The sequence below is a fragment of the Rhyacophila brunnea genome, unplaced genomic scaffold (genome assembly GCF_057557595.1).
Source record: "Rhyacophila brunnea isolate RB1 unplaced genomic scaffold, BYU_Rbru_1.0 scaffold_6, whole genome shotgun sequence".
NCBI lineage: Eukaryota > Metazoa > Arthropoda > Insecta > Trichoptera > Rhyacophilidae > Rhyacophila > Rhyacophila brunnea.
This window is the reverse complement of record NW_028233276.1, coordinates 46,190,118-46,207,307: the sequence shown is the minus strand read 5'-3', so window position 1 is coordinate 46,207,307 and position 17,190 is coordinate 46,190,118. Positions and strand designations below refer to the sequence as shown.

Below are 17,190 nucleotides of genomic sequence, written 5' to 3'. Positions count from 1 at the left end.
CAGGTGTTTTCATATAAAGATTGTGAAGTCTTGTTTTATCATTGCACATGGAAAACGCTACTTACCGAAGTGGAGTAGGATCAACAGAAACACGGAAAATTAGCCGAACAGTATCGTCTGTCAGGTGGTACTTACTTATTTTACATTTCCTTTGCTTACTTTAGGGTTGCTGCATTATTCAGGAATAAATAAAATATCTACTAATAATTAATTGGCTGCTAACTAGAAATGTTCATGTAAAGGAAACACTCACATATACGTAGATACTCGTATACTTACACATACATATTATTAAATGTTGTGTGCAGCGAATGGAGATTATCAATTCACACTTAAAATTCTTTTGTAATGTCATGATAAATATAAATTTTTCTTCAATATAACAGTGAGTTTTTTTAAAATTATTAATAAACATGTCCTTGCTTTTTCGTACAAGGTGGTTGTATTTTGAACAATCACAAACATCCAGGCTTGTGAATCTTGCAAATCACATAAACATATTGTGTCCTCACCGGGATCGAAACCAAAACTCCCAGATGGAAGGTCAGTGCCTTTCGCACTGCACCACGAGAGCCGCCTACAACATTTATTAGGCAATAATTTTTTGAACTGGTTTGTGAATCTATTCACGGCTGCAATTATCCGCGTATTGTATACGATCATAAAGTAATGCTTAAAACCTATATTTAAATTAAAATTGATTCCATAAAACTTACGATATAGGTACCTACCTATTATACAAAGAAATTCAACTATTTTGTGAACCTTGTATTTAAAGAATATTACGACGGCCCCAGGAAAAACCATGATAAGTCTGAAAATAGCGTTTTAAGTTTTATTAGCTTTTTATAATATCATATTTTTTGTGCATGTCCTGTAAAAATTTCAGGTCTCTAGCATAAAAATTGAGAAAGTTAGGTTTTCGACAATGGTGCTCTATATCTACATATCGCATCGACCAAATTTGTGTTCACATAAATATCCGAGGAGTATAGTCATATATCAATAAAAAAAGTGTACTGCGTTTTATTTTACGAGTAAGAGGGTTGTTATACTTGCTATAACAGTCTTTAACGGAGATCCTAATATACGGCATGGCTTATATTGACGTATCACATTAGTTTCGAAAAATATATTGGTTTATCTTCGGAAAATATTGGAATTTGCAGTAGGTAAATGCAGTTTTAGATAAAAAGATACTCATTAGTCACTAGTACTAGTGTTTTATTATCAAAATATTATATTATTGAATATGAAACAAACAAAATAGAAAAGAATTATTTTGTACTAATATAGGTAGGTACTTATACTATACTAGGACACAGTAATAATGTTTAAATATTAATTTTGATTCATCAGCCAATTTCAATCCACCGCAAAATAAAGACCTCCACAAGCTTTCTTCGACTATTTTCGGTTAATTACTCTTCTACTTAGACACCCAAAAAACAATGTTGTAGGTAATGTTTAAGTTTGAAATTGTTATATTATTTGATATTAAACAAATATCCAATAGAAAACGATATGGATATATCATTATAATAATTCACTGTTTCAATTATTTAGATGAGTAAAAAAAGTATGTAATTATAAATAAACTTAATTTAAATAAATACCCAGCAAAAAACGATTAATATCTTGTTGAATATATTATACTTTTATTTTATATGTAATTATATTCTTTATCACATATGAAATACGTAATGTAAATAAGGGTGGAGGTAGGCTGTAAGATTCGACATAAATAGTTCACACTAATCTTTGTCACTTCAACGTATTTGTTTTCATTGAACTAAGACTACATTGTGTAGGTAGTGTTGGTTAGTTTTTAAAATTCAATTAAACAATGACTAATCCAAGCCATAGTAGACAATAGTAAAAACATAATTTATCTCCAAAATATTTTTTATCAATTATAGTTTCGTATAGGCAAGGTTTATTTGAATTTTAAAAACTAACCAGCACCATCTGCAAATTGTATTATTAGTTCAAAGAAAACAAATAAGTATAACAGACAAAGTTTAGTGTGAACTCTTTGTGTCGAATCTTAACAGCCTACCTCCACCCCTCGCCACTGGTAAATAATATCTCAAAATAGGTAGCAACGTTACAATGTTCGTGATAATATTACAAAACACTACAAATTTCGGCAAAGTATTATTTATTTAGAGATTAAATTAAATTACTTATACAATAGTAAAATTCAATTTGTTTTTTTAAATAGCTAATTAAGTACTCACCTCTTATACAATAAAATTGACATATTCTATTCGATATAATAATCATAGTGTTTTTCCATCTATAATATTATTATCATAAACAGTTGACAGCATTAAAATAATCCATTTATATACATATTTACAATGTTTATATATTAATATTTTTTATAATAATTATAATAAATAACTAATTCCGGGATGTTTATAATAGAGGTTAAGTGCTTTAAATACACTGTGCACTCACCATTTGACCTATTGGAAATACATATTATTGAAATTTAGTATACTGGAATTATTCTGCAATGGCACCATGGGGTATATAAAGAAATATTCGTAATTGTATGCTACAATGACTATTTTAATGCTAACCAACAATATCAATATAATATTTTTCCATATTCACGGTACCACTGTACACTAATTTCAGTTTATGAATATTAAATCTCTTTGATTTATAGATCAAGTATTCATTTTGTTAAATCAAAATATCAACGATTATAAATATTACATCAAATGTGAGATAAAATGAAAAAAAAAATCATTTTGAGCAATTTTCACACCACCACATATACTCATATATATGCGTAAAACAGGAATCAAACATATTTATATTAAAATATATAAAGCATTTTATTCACAAAATTGGAGTAGGTATATCGCATGGATATGTAGCTACGTTGTTGGCTTGATCTGTCATTCCTTCAGATACTAAAAACATTAATAAACAAAAAGAAATATCAATATTTTTCTTGGAATAGTAATAATGAATTATTTAAGAACGAGAATTCATTATAAGAATGTTGAAAACAGTAATATAGAATTTAACATTGCTTATTTAATTTTGGTCACAGGTTCATTTATATTCTTTCAATCGTCAACACCTCAATTATACGATACGAATAGGGAAACATCACACACAACCAAATAGTAATAACATTTTCAATGCCATGGAACCGTACCTATAATGTAAAAAAAATGGTTTACAAAGGAAGTAACTAATTGTTATGCATTGTTTTTGTTGATGAACACTTAGAGGTTAATAGTTAGTTTAGAGTCAAAAAATACTACGTTAGTATACATTTAGCGACGTTTTTCTTGTCGTAGGATGATTCCTCACCAACTTTATTTAATGAATCACGGCTAATGGTGTATAGCAGGGCATAGAATTATACAATAATTACGAATATTTATGTGGATAGTTGCAATTTTAATTTATTTAAAACGTAGTATTATGTAAGTATAAATAAAACTATTAATCCACGACGTTGAAAACATAAACTTTAGATTACAAGACAACAAAACAGAGAGAAATACGAAGCAAATATTAATATGAGTACTATAAAACATTAAAATAAATAAAAAAAAACACGATACATGGCTGTTTGAAATTTTCTTCCTCTCTGAGTAGAACATTGTTTTTTTCTCACAGTCTTCACTAGCGGTGATTGATGCATGAGGAAACAGTTGGATGGAGAAAAGATCACGATTGCTATCACGCAGAAATTGACAAAAGTGTATAAGTACAAATTTGTTTTTTTTTCTTCAAAAAAATCAGGATTGGAATCCATACCTCGTGACAGTATTATAGATAGAATACATTTTTGTAACATAAGTATATTATGATCTATCTACAATATAAATGACAGGTTACAAGAAGAAGAAATAAAAACGCGTACCTATCAAATATTAGCACAAATTCACTAGAAAAAAGCCAGGTTATACAATAATAATATTTTAAATTTATATGAGTAGCAGATATTTATAATTTTATTTGTTACAATTCCTAATTCAAATAATAATTTGACATATTTAAACGAGATTTAAAAAAAACAAACGAACATTCATCTTAAGTCACTTGCATTATAATCTACATTTATATGACAATTCTAAATTCAAACCAAATGTTTTTTTTTCTTCAATAAAATAGTGTGTGGAACGGAAAATCTGAATAACTTATCTACAAATTACTTTTTAAACCCACTTTAATATTATTATATATTAAAATTAAAATTTTTTTACAATACCAATTTTATTTTTCACTACCAAATAGCAAATCATACATCACATTTACTCCCATAGAGACTAGTTCCGAGAAGCTAGTAGTTTCGTATTTTCAGAAGCTGTGACCAAGTAATAAGTCGTAAGATAAATACGGAAAATTAATTTAAAACAAAGATTGTCATCAGTGTCACACCGAAATTTTATAATATAATAACGGTTTGAGTAATTGAAAATACAGCACGTGCTAAAACTAGCTTTATCACTAACTTTCTAGCATGAGCCACAAAACCATATCCGGAGAAATTTATCGATATCTAAGACTGAGCTATTATTTTATTTTTTAAGGAAAACCACAAAAATCTCACCTGATCTTGACCTCTCTGTAAAGGTCAGTGATTTACAATAATATGCAGGCATTTAAAGCGTTCATTGCATATTATTTAAGGCGATATTTCAGTGAAACGGCAAATAATTTTCAACTATAGGCGCGACGAAATTATGGACTCGCTGGCACTCGGAGACCGAACGTCGAAGTGTGAATACGTCAATTTTTTTCGTGATGGCGACGGAGGTATTAATTCTTAAATCAAGTAAAGATGACTAAAAACGTTACCCATTTACTTTAAAAAGAAAACATGTCAATGAATATATTATTATTGTTACTAATAGAACAATAAACAGAACATTAAATGGACGCATGTTGGATTTATATGACAAAATTTCGTTTGGCATGCGTCATTTGCACCCGCGACCCGCAATCCGCGTATCGCATAGCCACGATCTTTTTCGACCATGCCTCAACTGAGGTATAGCCTTAAGTAGAGTTCATAGAGATAGCTAGTGATCCAAGCTCTGTCGGTTTATCCAAAACATAATATGAAAGTGAAAAAAGAAACGATTCTTGCAAGGCTATTCTAACATAACGGAAATTTGACGTTGACATTGACTCTATCTGATCATTATTTTCTTTTCGAAATTATCGATGGTTTTGTTGACTCGCCAAATCTACTCGAAAGGGTGGGTTTCCATTGTCCATCAAGATTTACGTGAAACCAAACCATGTCAGTCGCAGTGATTCTAATTATACACAAAACTCTCTTATTCGGGGCTCTTGCTTGAATTACAATATGTATTTCTCCACCGTTGATCCTGTCAATAATTCACCTGTTTCGTTTAAATGCGCTATCTCCAAAATTTTGGATAATGGAAATTAATCGAATTTTAAATTTATGTTTTTTTTCCTTTATTATTATTCTTTTTTTCTGTTCTATCTTAGATCACTGATATTATGTATACGTTTCAATAATTCTTAACACACATATTATAATATATCTATTATAGGTACTTATATATTAAAAAAATGTTACTTTTTTGTAAATAAATATTCAATATTCTTCCTTATTTTACAACGTTTTTATTAGGTCGTATTCTTATTTGTCCGGTGGTGGTTTGTCCTGTAGAAATCTTGCAATCGATTTTTAACTAGCTTCCCGACTAGCTAGACATTGAAACTTTTAGAATATACCAGAACACGATGCCAATGCATTTTTTAAATACTTTTAGCCATTTTTAAGTAGAATTAAATTCATTTTCAGTTAATTTTGTTTTGTATGAAAAGTTATTTCGGAAGAAATCCGTAATCCAATCCATTATTATTGGTTGCTAGGTCCTAACAACTAAATTATTAATATATACGTGCGTTACTATGGAAATCAATATGAGTGTCAAAATGACATTTCAGTATTATTTCTATCAAGTACATTTTTTTTTTGATCGTTTAAGCAAGTCAAGTCAAGTTTATATGATTCAATAGAAAATTTAAAAACGTTGTATATAAAAAGTTCTTTTTATCTTGTAATTATTATTTAAACATATTTTTGTTTTAAAAATGTAATTGTTTGTTTTCTTAAAAAATAAAATAAAATAAAAAGCAATTAACTCAAAAAAAATAAAAAAGTGATAAATTAGTATGATAATAATATGTTGTATTCAAGCAGTTAATTATTCCGGGAAGTTAACTGTCAGGTGTGATGTTTTCAACACGGCTGGTCATGACTGCATTAACAGCGAGCTGTCCAATGTCGTTGGATAGCACAATTAACACCTTGATCCCAAAGGATAAAATAGTTCAATTTGAGATTCTAATCAGATCCGTTTGGAATCAAGTAAGAAGTGTTAACTGTGCCAACAATATTATCGTAGATAACCGCCTTGTTTATAGAATTGCTCCGAGTGATATGCGTATTATTTTGGAGCAATAAAAAACGGAAACGTGTCACCGTGTTAACTATTTAGAATATCTACTAATTTTTATACAAACGCGATTATAGGAATTAGAAAGGTCTGTGGTTGATGATGTATATAAAAATCGCACTTAAGTATATTTGGAACTTTCTGATACGATTTTGAAAAAGGAAATTACTAAGGGTTTCTTCAATATTTGATTATGTGGTAAATTGTATGATGTACAGTGTACATCATTCTCTGGGAGTGTCCTCGTAAGTCGGTTAAAAGGGAAGAAGGAAAGGTCTTAGATGGACCGGTCGGCCATTGCAATCTGATTTTTATGAGAGAAAATTTATAGCTTTCAAAAACTTTGTGGCGTTTAGGACGAGTGAGGAGGAATCTTCTTATGAAGGCTTGACATTGAGGGAATACCTATATAGTTTTCAGAACATTTCAAAAGCATCTAGTCTCTTCATTTCTCGTGCCATTAACGTTTAAATTTTATAGGCCTATATATTTTCGGAATATGATAACTAGACTGATTTAAGTATTAACTAGATATATTTTTTAACATACATAGTATTAGCAAGTTCAATTAAGTTACAAAAAAAAATCTTGAAGTGATTCGTGACGTCGGCTAGTAATTAAAGTAATATCTACTTTGATTTAAAATACAAAAGCTAATCGCCAATAGTAACTCAATTTAGAAAGCGCTTCAGAGAGTATTACGAGCAATTAGTTAAAATTTGTCGCAATTAAGTATGGCACCTATAGCATAGTGGTTTATGTGCATGGGCGCGAAACACGATAGATGGAGGTTCGATTCCTGCTAAGTGTCTTACTTTTTTCAAAAAAGATTTTCTCTATCGGCTATAATATATTTTCTCAGAAGTGTTTTCAAAATTTTGTATTTTAATAATTAGAATGTTATATTCTTAAATATTGTGAATTATTCCTTGAATAAAAAAAATCGGTGTGTGTACTTAAGTACGCGCGTTAGAAGTTATACTTCTTTGGCGTAACAAAACAAAAACAAAACTTGTGATAAACTAGATTCTTTGACTAGCTCTTAATTATTTTGTTAAATTACACACCCAAGAAAAAGGACCGCGTATTGGAACGCCGTTGGTTTATTTCTATACACTTTAACTTATATTACTAAATTATATAACGGTTTGTCGTTGTTTTTATTTTTAAAGTACCAAATGTCACTCTGACGTTTAATAGTTTGTTTACGCAAGGAATTGTAAATGGCCGACAATAATAAATTCGCTGCCTAGGCAAAGGAACAATTCTAAACTATAATACTATTATACTGTATAATCGTCACTTTTGCAGTATCATACTGTAGCGTAAAGGTAGAGCGTTCGGCTGATAATCAAACAATCGGTGGTTCGAATCCAATCGAGTGCGTTTTTTTCTGTGAAAAAATAAATTATATGTTACGTGTCACACGCCAAAAATACACTCTGATCTGATTTTCCAAACGCGCCTAAAGAAGTATAACTTCAAAAAATAGTTAAATATATTTTTTTAACTGACACGACTAATTTAATTATATTAAATAAGAGAATGTGTATTAAGTAGGTATATATTAACTACATCGTACTCACTTATAAACTCTCTCACAAGAAATAGATAAATACTTACAAGGTGAGATAAATATAAATTTATCCTTGCGGATTTAAAATCGGTTAAGTTGGTCTGATAATTTTAAATTGACGCCATTGTTATTTTTTTTCGCTAAAAGGTTAGCGGATAATGAAACTTGACCGTGACTCTTTGTGTTATTTTATTATGACTGTAGTGAAAAATAAAATACATACTGATTTATTTATTTGTGGCTTATAAAAATATAGCATAAAAAAGGATAGCCACAATGATTTAATATACAATAATAATATTTATTTAATACTACTTTGTCATTGGGTCCGGTGTGGGTGCCCACGATGACCGAGCGGCACGCGTCGGCTTATAACATCGTTGGTCCCAGGTTTGAATCCTGGTTATGGAAAATATACATATTGTTATTGTTTGGTATGGACCTGGAATTTGTAATCACAATGACAATTTTATATTAATCACTTTCATTCGTGATAAAAAAAACCTTTATTATATATGTCTTTTGCTTTTTGGTAGTTGTGGCTTTTGTTAAGGGTAAGGTTAAGGGCAGTGTGATGGTTTACATCAGTGTTCCCCAAATGGTATTTCGTGTATTTTAGCGATTTTTTATATTTTTAAATAAATCCCCCTGAATTATTGAATTGTCGGCCATCGGTATCATAATTATCATGAACCACTGATCGCGACTCCCTCTTGTGGTAGGTAGCCAAGTAACATTCGACCCTTCGATATTGGATGAATAGCCATTTTGAATATTCCGGAAACACTAAAAATGATTATAATATAAAATAATACACATGTAAATTATCACATAGATATATCGATAATCATATCACATCAAATTTTATTGCACAAAAGTAAAATAGCGCCGCAGGTGGTTTTTTTATAATATAACAAATTTCTGGTGTGTGTTTATCTCACAACTGGTCGACCCGCCACGCTGGGCCCCCAGGTTGGAGCCCTGTCAGCCCCCTCCTTATGGGGGCCATGATTCCTACACTATATTGAATAATATATAAAACTCAAACTATTTTTTGTTTGATTTCCTTTTTCTACTTAGCCTCAACTGTTATCTATAAAATATACAAAATAGAAAGTTTGTTTTCTCAAACCTTTCCTTCTTGACAATTCTAATTTTGAATTTTTACGACAGTTAAAGTTTCCATACTATTTTGGATCCGATTAAAATTTTGTTTTGTTTGGTAGGTACCTCTGGTTGTCAGAATTGTTTTTATTTTGACATGTTGTTTGCCTATAGTAGACACAGATATTTTAACATTGGAGAATATAATTATTATTGTAATGTTAAGTAATATAAATGTATATCAATGAATGAAGCGATCTCGTGCAAAGCCTTGTACTTTAGCTAGTAGAATATAAAATAGTTACATAATTAAAGTAGATTCGAAAACGCTGATGATAAGATGGAATTATTCACCTCTATAGACAGGGTTCAAGATATTAATTGTAGGTAGGCATTATTGCAAATTTGAAAAACCTTAGTCGTATGACTTTTTTTACACCGGAACTGCGGCAAATTAAATGATTGTTAGGCCACTAAAATGATGTAGAGTATAATTGAGGTCGCCATGTTTCTTATATTATTCGAAATTGTGACGTGAATTTCAACGAATTAATCAATTTTTGCAAAATCTGTCAATATTGCACTCACTAATTTGTTCCAGTTCTGATCCACCGTAAAAACATGCCCGTGAAGATTAACACCCCGTTTACACGTGCATGGATGTACTGTGCACAGTAAGAAAATGTATGGGGAAACATGTATTATTCTGCAGTTTTTCAATACGACCTGTCAGATAGTAGTATAATAATTACAAGATAAAAAGAACTTTGTATATAAGTACAACGTTTTTAAATTTTCTGTTGAATCATATAAACTTGACTTGACTTGACTTAACGATCAAAAAAAAATTGTACTTGATAGAAATACTGAATAATGAAATGTCATTTCATACTGATTTCCATAGTAACGCACGCATATATTATTTATTAATTTAGTTGCTAGGACCCAGGGGTTATGGTATGGCAGGTAATAATGGTATCGAAATAACTTTTCATACAAAACAGAATTAATTGAAAATGAATTCAATTCTACCTAAAGATGGCTAAAAGTATTTAAAAATGCATTGGCATCGTGTTCTGACATATTCTAAAAGTTTAAAATATCTAGCTAGTCGGCAAGTTAGTTAAAAATCGATTGCAAGATTTGTACCGGACAAACAACCACTGGACAAATAAGAATACGACATAAGAAAAACGTTGTAATAAAATGACAACATTGCGTCTCGCTTACTCTTGAAGAATGAGATTGGAGAGACAGTCAGCACTTTTACGTGTAAACAGTTATTGTCATGACAGTTTAAAATAAGCACAATTGCCGACAGTAATTCCATGCATGTGTACGGGCGCTATAATATTCATTGCGTTTTGAAAAATATTAAATACAGGGTGGGGCGTGGGAAATTCCTTTTTTGAAAATGAAACAAAAGACTGTACAGGTTTCAAATTTTTTTATTCTTATTTTTCGCCTGTCATTTGATTTTAAACCATTTAAAAAAATAATAATATCTTGTAAATGTCGCCCTTCATTGTTAATACAGGTCAAACCATGTTTAGTAAAATCGCTTCGGATGTTGATATATTCCATCTACGTGAGGATGAGTATAGGTTGACGTTGTTTTAAAAATTCTTAAAATGGGTTCTGCTTCACTCATACGGTGTACTTCCTTGTACTTATCTAATTAATATTTTTTGTATTTACACTTTTCAACTGTTTGATAACTTAATACTGATTTATCTCTTTTTTATGTAATACTGTGTTAATACGTTGTGAATGTCTTAAATTAATAATTTATAATGTTCACTTTATGTAAAAGTAAATAACATTTGATTTGATTTGATTTGATTTGAATACACTGATTCAGTCGAATTGGGAAGTTTCGGTTCACTCTTTCAAGCATTCCGACCGGTATATTGGCAATTTCGGCTCAGATGTTATTCTGTAGGTCTTCAAGGGTCTGTGAACGATCGTTATAAACCAGGTATTTGAGATAACCCCATAAGAAATAATCACAGGGGACTAAATCAGGCGAGCGCGCAGGCCAGTTTACTGCTCTGAACTGCTCCCGGTTTATGCATTTACGCTCATTTAAGATTGGTGTAGTAAACACACTATTGCACGCCTATAATTCTTGGTTCATTTTCGTAGGACGCTCACACATTCAAAACCCTTTGTCAAAATTTACTATGTTGGTATATAACCTATCGGAATTCTATTTATTATCTGTTCTGTGATCTACACGTTACTGCATTATTTTAGATGTCTAATGTAGCGCAACGAACGAGAGGTGTCCTTCAAAGTTGTGCTGGGAGTTTAACAGCAAGATCTTCCAATGATCCCTTCTGTTAAAACATACGGTTAAAACCAGAAATATTTCTTCTAATATGTATGTTTTCTTTTGATTACAGACGGTGGTTCAAAATGGCGACTGGAGTAGAGAACGGTGTGCGGTGGGCTATAACTGTATGGTTTTCCATTTCTGCTCTATTATGCGTCGTTTCGATAACGCACGCTCAAGGTACGAACGCAATATGTACGTAACTAAGTAAATTCGTAGGTTTGTCGAGTTGTTTTGACAATAAAACCTTTTATATATCAATACTTCCAACAACTAGATTTACACACAATTTCGAACGGTATATTACGTATTAATAAAATAATCTAAACGCCTGCAATTATCGATTGCATTTAGGTAAATTTGCTCGAAATATATTTTAAACTTAATTATATAATATCTATGAGTATGAGTGTTAATAAGTAAGTGGTTATTTTTTTCAAAACTGGACATGTCCACTATTCACTCAGAGATAAATGAACTTTTCAAATAAAAACACGCACGCGACAAAAACCAAACTATCAGATTGTATGACAACATACTTGGTCACGTGACTCAATACAGTCCCGCCATTAACTGAAAGTGTCATGTCTCATTTTGAATGTCAACAACGTTGGACGTGTCCCTATTTGAATGTCAACCTACTTTTTGAAACCTCTTTTCAATATTAAATTAGTGTTTTGTGGCTATTTTTGAAAGTCAACAAAGTGTGTATAAGGTTTTAGATAATAATAACTCATTTTCGGCACATATTGGACATGTCCAGTTTTGAAAGTTAACCACTGAAATAGATGGAGCGTTTTTAGTTACCTATTAACTTCGACCAAATTAAACTTGATGTTAACTGATTATATTATTATCGTTAATACCTAATCGAAGAGATTTGTTTGTATAGATTTTGTTAAAGTGCTTTAAATTTAAAAATGTAATAAGTATTATTGTATAGAGTGTAATAAGTATTTGAGGCATGGAATTAAACACGCTTTATTTCGTTAACTGAAGGGAATTATAAAAATTAATTTATATAAAAGCGTGTTATATCATTTTTTTTTTCACTATATAAATAAGCATAAGAAATTAGTAGTATTATTTATAAAAATATTCAACGGATACTAAAAAAAATTGTCATAATTAAATATTAACGTATAATTTCATTTTATTTTCTATAGAATTGATATTTCGTAAATTTAAAACGTAGGTAATGCCGATATTCTAAAAAGTATGATAATATAAGGAAAAGTTATTAAACTATTTTTTTTAATATAAGTACATAAATTATATAGAAATGATAATAAAACAACCGTTCAATGAATCGTTGTATTTTAGCATCGTTTATCATGTATTTTGATACAAAATTATGAATAATTATTATGACACATTTAAATATATTTTTTTAGTAAATGATATCTAACTCGTAATTTCGTCTCTAATACTTATTACACTGTTGTTTTAAGTTTGTTAAACTTTTTTGTATAAGAATCTAATGTAATTTTTTTACGTTACTTAAATTTCCAACCGTTTTCAAAATAAATATAATAACATATTATAGTATCTTAGTTGTTGTGAGTATTGATATTTGCACGTTTTTTGAGTGGTTTAGTTGAAATACACTCGTGACGTTTATGATTTTTTCATATTTTTAGAAAATGTTGTCATTACCGACTACTAAAAAAGTCATAAATACCATTTGCTTTTAAAACCTGTCGATATGTGAAGAAGTATGTAAACATATCCATGAAGTATATATTGAATCATCTTCATATTCCGTTTATCGTAATAAATTCTCGATTGATTGATAACATCACTTATTTATAATCAATTCAATGTAAATGAGACAGCATGACTTCTTTGAAAAGTGATTTATACCATAGACGGTGTGGAAAATCGTTCTTCTATGAAGATAGACCTTTATTTGGACATGAAGATATTGTAAAATGCTACGGTCACTACAATTTGATTAATTATGTAAATTTGATTATTGTTTTTAGATATATAATTTGAAACTATTCTGTCATCAACAAGACATAGAATAGAAATATTATAACTATTATAGTCACTTCAATGAAAACCCTTTTCAATAGAGAAGGAAATCATACTATTACAGTTATGCTGGAGAGAAGTTTATTGATTAGTTTAGCTGCAAACCATATAACATTGTGGATTAATTTGTATCAGTGTTCACATAATATTATGTGGCAGTGGCGAAGGGTGGAGGTAGGCAGTTGAAATCCGACACAAATAGTGCACACTAAACTTTATCTATCATAATTACGTATTTGTTTTCATTGAAATATGACTATAAATTGCGGATAGTGTTGGATAGTTTTTAAAAACAAATTAAACCATAATAATATGGTTTACATATTATGGAAACCAAGTCATAATAGAAAATAGTCAAAAATATTCATATATTTATAAATTATCTAAAATTATGCTATTAAATCACACATCATACACTTATTATGCTTTAGGGTTGAGAAGGGAATATGAATTTAAAAACTATTCAGCACCATCTGCAATTTGTACTCTAGATTCAATGAACATAATTTAGTATCAATGGCAAAGTGTACACTATTAATTGTTATCGAATCTCCACAGTTTACCTCCATTATAATGATTTGGTTTAGGCAGAGTTTAATTGAATTTCAAAAACTAACCAGCACCATTCGTAATTTGTATTTTTAGTTCAGTGAAAACAAATAAGTATAGCTGACAAAGTTCAGTGTGCACTATTTATATCCGATCTCCATAGCCTACCTCCACCCTTCGCCACTGATTATGTGGTATGAAATTTATCTGATAAAAACCAAGGAACAAGGAAAAAATATTGTTTAGGTAGAGACATGGTTCATATAAAAAATAATATAATATATTATTTTTATCTATATATGTATTCTTTTGAATAAAAAGAATTTTGATTTTTATATAAGTAGTGGCAAATATAATCATATTATTAACGTTATGAAATCGCATGTAGTAGTATGTACAAAAATATCGTATTATTTATAATTATTGAAGTACATAGTATAGACTAGGTATATAATACCCTCCATTACAGCAGCCCAACCTCCTTAGTATACACTAATAATTATTACTATATATAAATGTATATATAAATAATTATATACGACAATTATTGTGCTGATTTTATCCTTACAACAAACAAACAAGTAAGTCGGTAGAGCGCAGTGTACTTTCAATTCAGTCTCAAATGATTTAATAATAAAGCAATTAATCATGAAAATTATACGATTTAAACAAAATCACCATTCATATGAATATCATTAAAAAATATATAATTTGCTTATTTGCATTATTTCACTAATTTCATACATTTTTCATTTTAACTCAAGATTTTTGATTTATTTTTTTACTAACTAAATTCTAACATTTTGAAATTAGTATTTAATGGAAATGTTTGCATGATGAACTAAAAATAATAATGCGGAGTAGGTGCATTAATACTGCCGATTTAGGAAAATTGGTAAACATCGATTTTAAATCCAACATTATTGAAAATTTAAATATCCATTATAGCGACATAAACTTGTATGTATCTTTCAAAAATCGAAGACGCTATTAAAAACATATGAAAATGAAATTACAAATAGGTATGCTGTATTTAAAGACGATTATATTAAATAAAAATTAAACAAAATACCTATATAGTATGTCAACATAATTTAATAATGATTAAGACCAGTTTCGTGCACTTAGAAGGACATTATCAACGAATCAGTAGAGAGTATCGTCTAATAGGATAACCATGGTCCTGATAGTTTTTAATGCATGTACCATTCGTGGTACAACACCTCAAGGTATGCGCTGGCCTTATTCAGTCGTCGTTTCTATTCCGGTATCTCCTCCGCTATCCTACGGTTTCCGTATCCTAGGTCACACCATCGGATCACTACAACTAGAGTCTCCAAACATTCTCCCGAATAGATAACTTTCCATCAAAAGCTTTCTGGGTGACAATGAAAGTCCATTCATTGGTCATATCCATCCCATTTTTGTCGGGAAATGTTGATGTTTAGGATTATGGTGGGTTTCCCGAATTCCTCGTTGACTTTCATTCTTGGCTTCATACATCTCGCTTACTTTTTTTACTTTAAAACGTTAAAACTTTAACGTTACTTTATCATATTTATATTTATTACAAATGTGTCAGAACTGGCCTCAGCGGTGGTTTGAATATGCATTATAATGGATTTAAGTTTTGTATTATTCTATTTGAAAACTTAAATCCATTAAAATTTAAATTCAAACTCAATCAAGTACCCTCGGTCGGTAGTATTTAATATATGCTATATTGCTTAAATTAAATTAATATAAAATCATTTTCTTTGATTCGTACCTATGAAAAACTTGTGAAGTCATTGCGACGTAGTCACGTATTTATAGCAATCGATGATCATAGTTATTATAGATGTCACACCTAATATGGAGGTCACAATTAATATGCAATTTAACAAGAATCATACGAACTTGAGAATCATTTCAAGATTTCAATGAACACATCAAGCATTACAATTAACTGTTGGTAGGTACATATTATTTACTTACGCATGAAACATTAGAATTATTATTATCTACAATTTACAGTGCGAAACGAAATAAGGAATGTACGTACCATCAACATAAATGAGTTCAAGTCATTTTAGTTAAGGCTATACCTCAGTTGAGGCATGGTCTAAAAAGATCGTGGGTAAGCGATGCGTGGATTGCGGGTCGCGGGTGCAAATGACGCATGCCGAACGAAATAAAATTTGTCATATAAATCCAACATGCGTCCATTCAATTTTCTGTTTATTGTTCTATCAGTAACAATAATAATATATTCATTGACATGTTTTCTTTTTAAAGTAAATGGGTAACGTTTTTAGTAATCTTTACACGATTTAAGAATTAATACCCCCGTCGCCATCACGAAACAAATTGACGTATTCATACCTCGATGTTCACTCTCAGACTGCCAGCGAGTCCAAAATTTCGTCGCGCCTATAGTTTTTTTTTTAGAATTATTAATAACCATGTCCTTGTTTTTTCGTATAAGGTGGTTGTTAGTAATTTTTAACAATCACAAACACCCAGGCTTTGAGAAAAACACATAAATGCTTTTGTCATGACCGGGAATCGAACCCAGAACTTTCGGGTGAAAGGTCAGCGCCTTACCCACTGCACCACGAGAGCCGCCTTGCGCCTATAGTTGAAAATTATTTGTCGTTTCACTGAAGTATCGCCTTAATATAGTAGTATAGGAAGTAGGTTTTGATAAATATTTTTTTATAACTAGGCATTCAGAGTCTTTTTTTAATATTGCAATCGCTGTTAATAATGTATGTGACGTTTACATGATCTTATCCTGGTTAAAATGATTGCTTTTTTAATGTGTGTTTGATCGAGTAAAAACCAACGGTTTGAGCGAATATCTAACAAACGTTTCACGTATAAAATGTCTGTTATTTTAACCTCCATAACTTCTGCTCTTAGAAACGTCAAAGTAATGAACTTTTTTTTAAATATACAAATAAAGTTATATACTTAAATCTATTTAACCAATATACTGACAGTATTTAGTAAATTACCTGTATTAGATCAGATTGTAGCTTGACAGTTGAAATCATTATCAGTAGACAAAAATAGTTTGTAACTTTCACAATCAATAGGTTTTTTTTTGATCCAGGACATGAACTGAGAAAATC

At 30.1% G+C, this 17,190-nt stretch overlaps 1 protein-coding gene across 2 annotated transcripts in view; it reads left to right on the top strand.

Annotated features, from left to right (window-relative positions):
• The window catches only part of LOC147065735 (venom protease-like), a 50,488-nt gene that overhangs the window by 2,648 nt on the left and 30,650 nt on the right, over positions 1-17,190 (top strand). For both annotated transcript variants that reach the window (XM_085956749.1, XM_085956748.1), the window contains exon 2: positions 11,559-11,668. In XM_085956749.1, coding sequence (XP_085812875.1) covers positions 11,572-11,668 — 97 coding nt within the window. In that variant the 5' untranslated portion in view covers positions 11,559-11,571. The remainder of the gene's footprint in view (positions 1-11,558; positions 11,669-17,190) is intronic.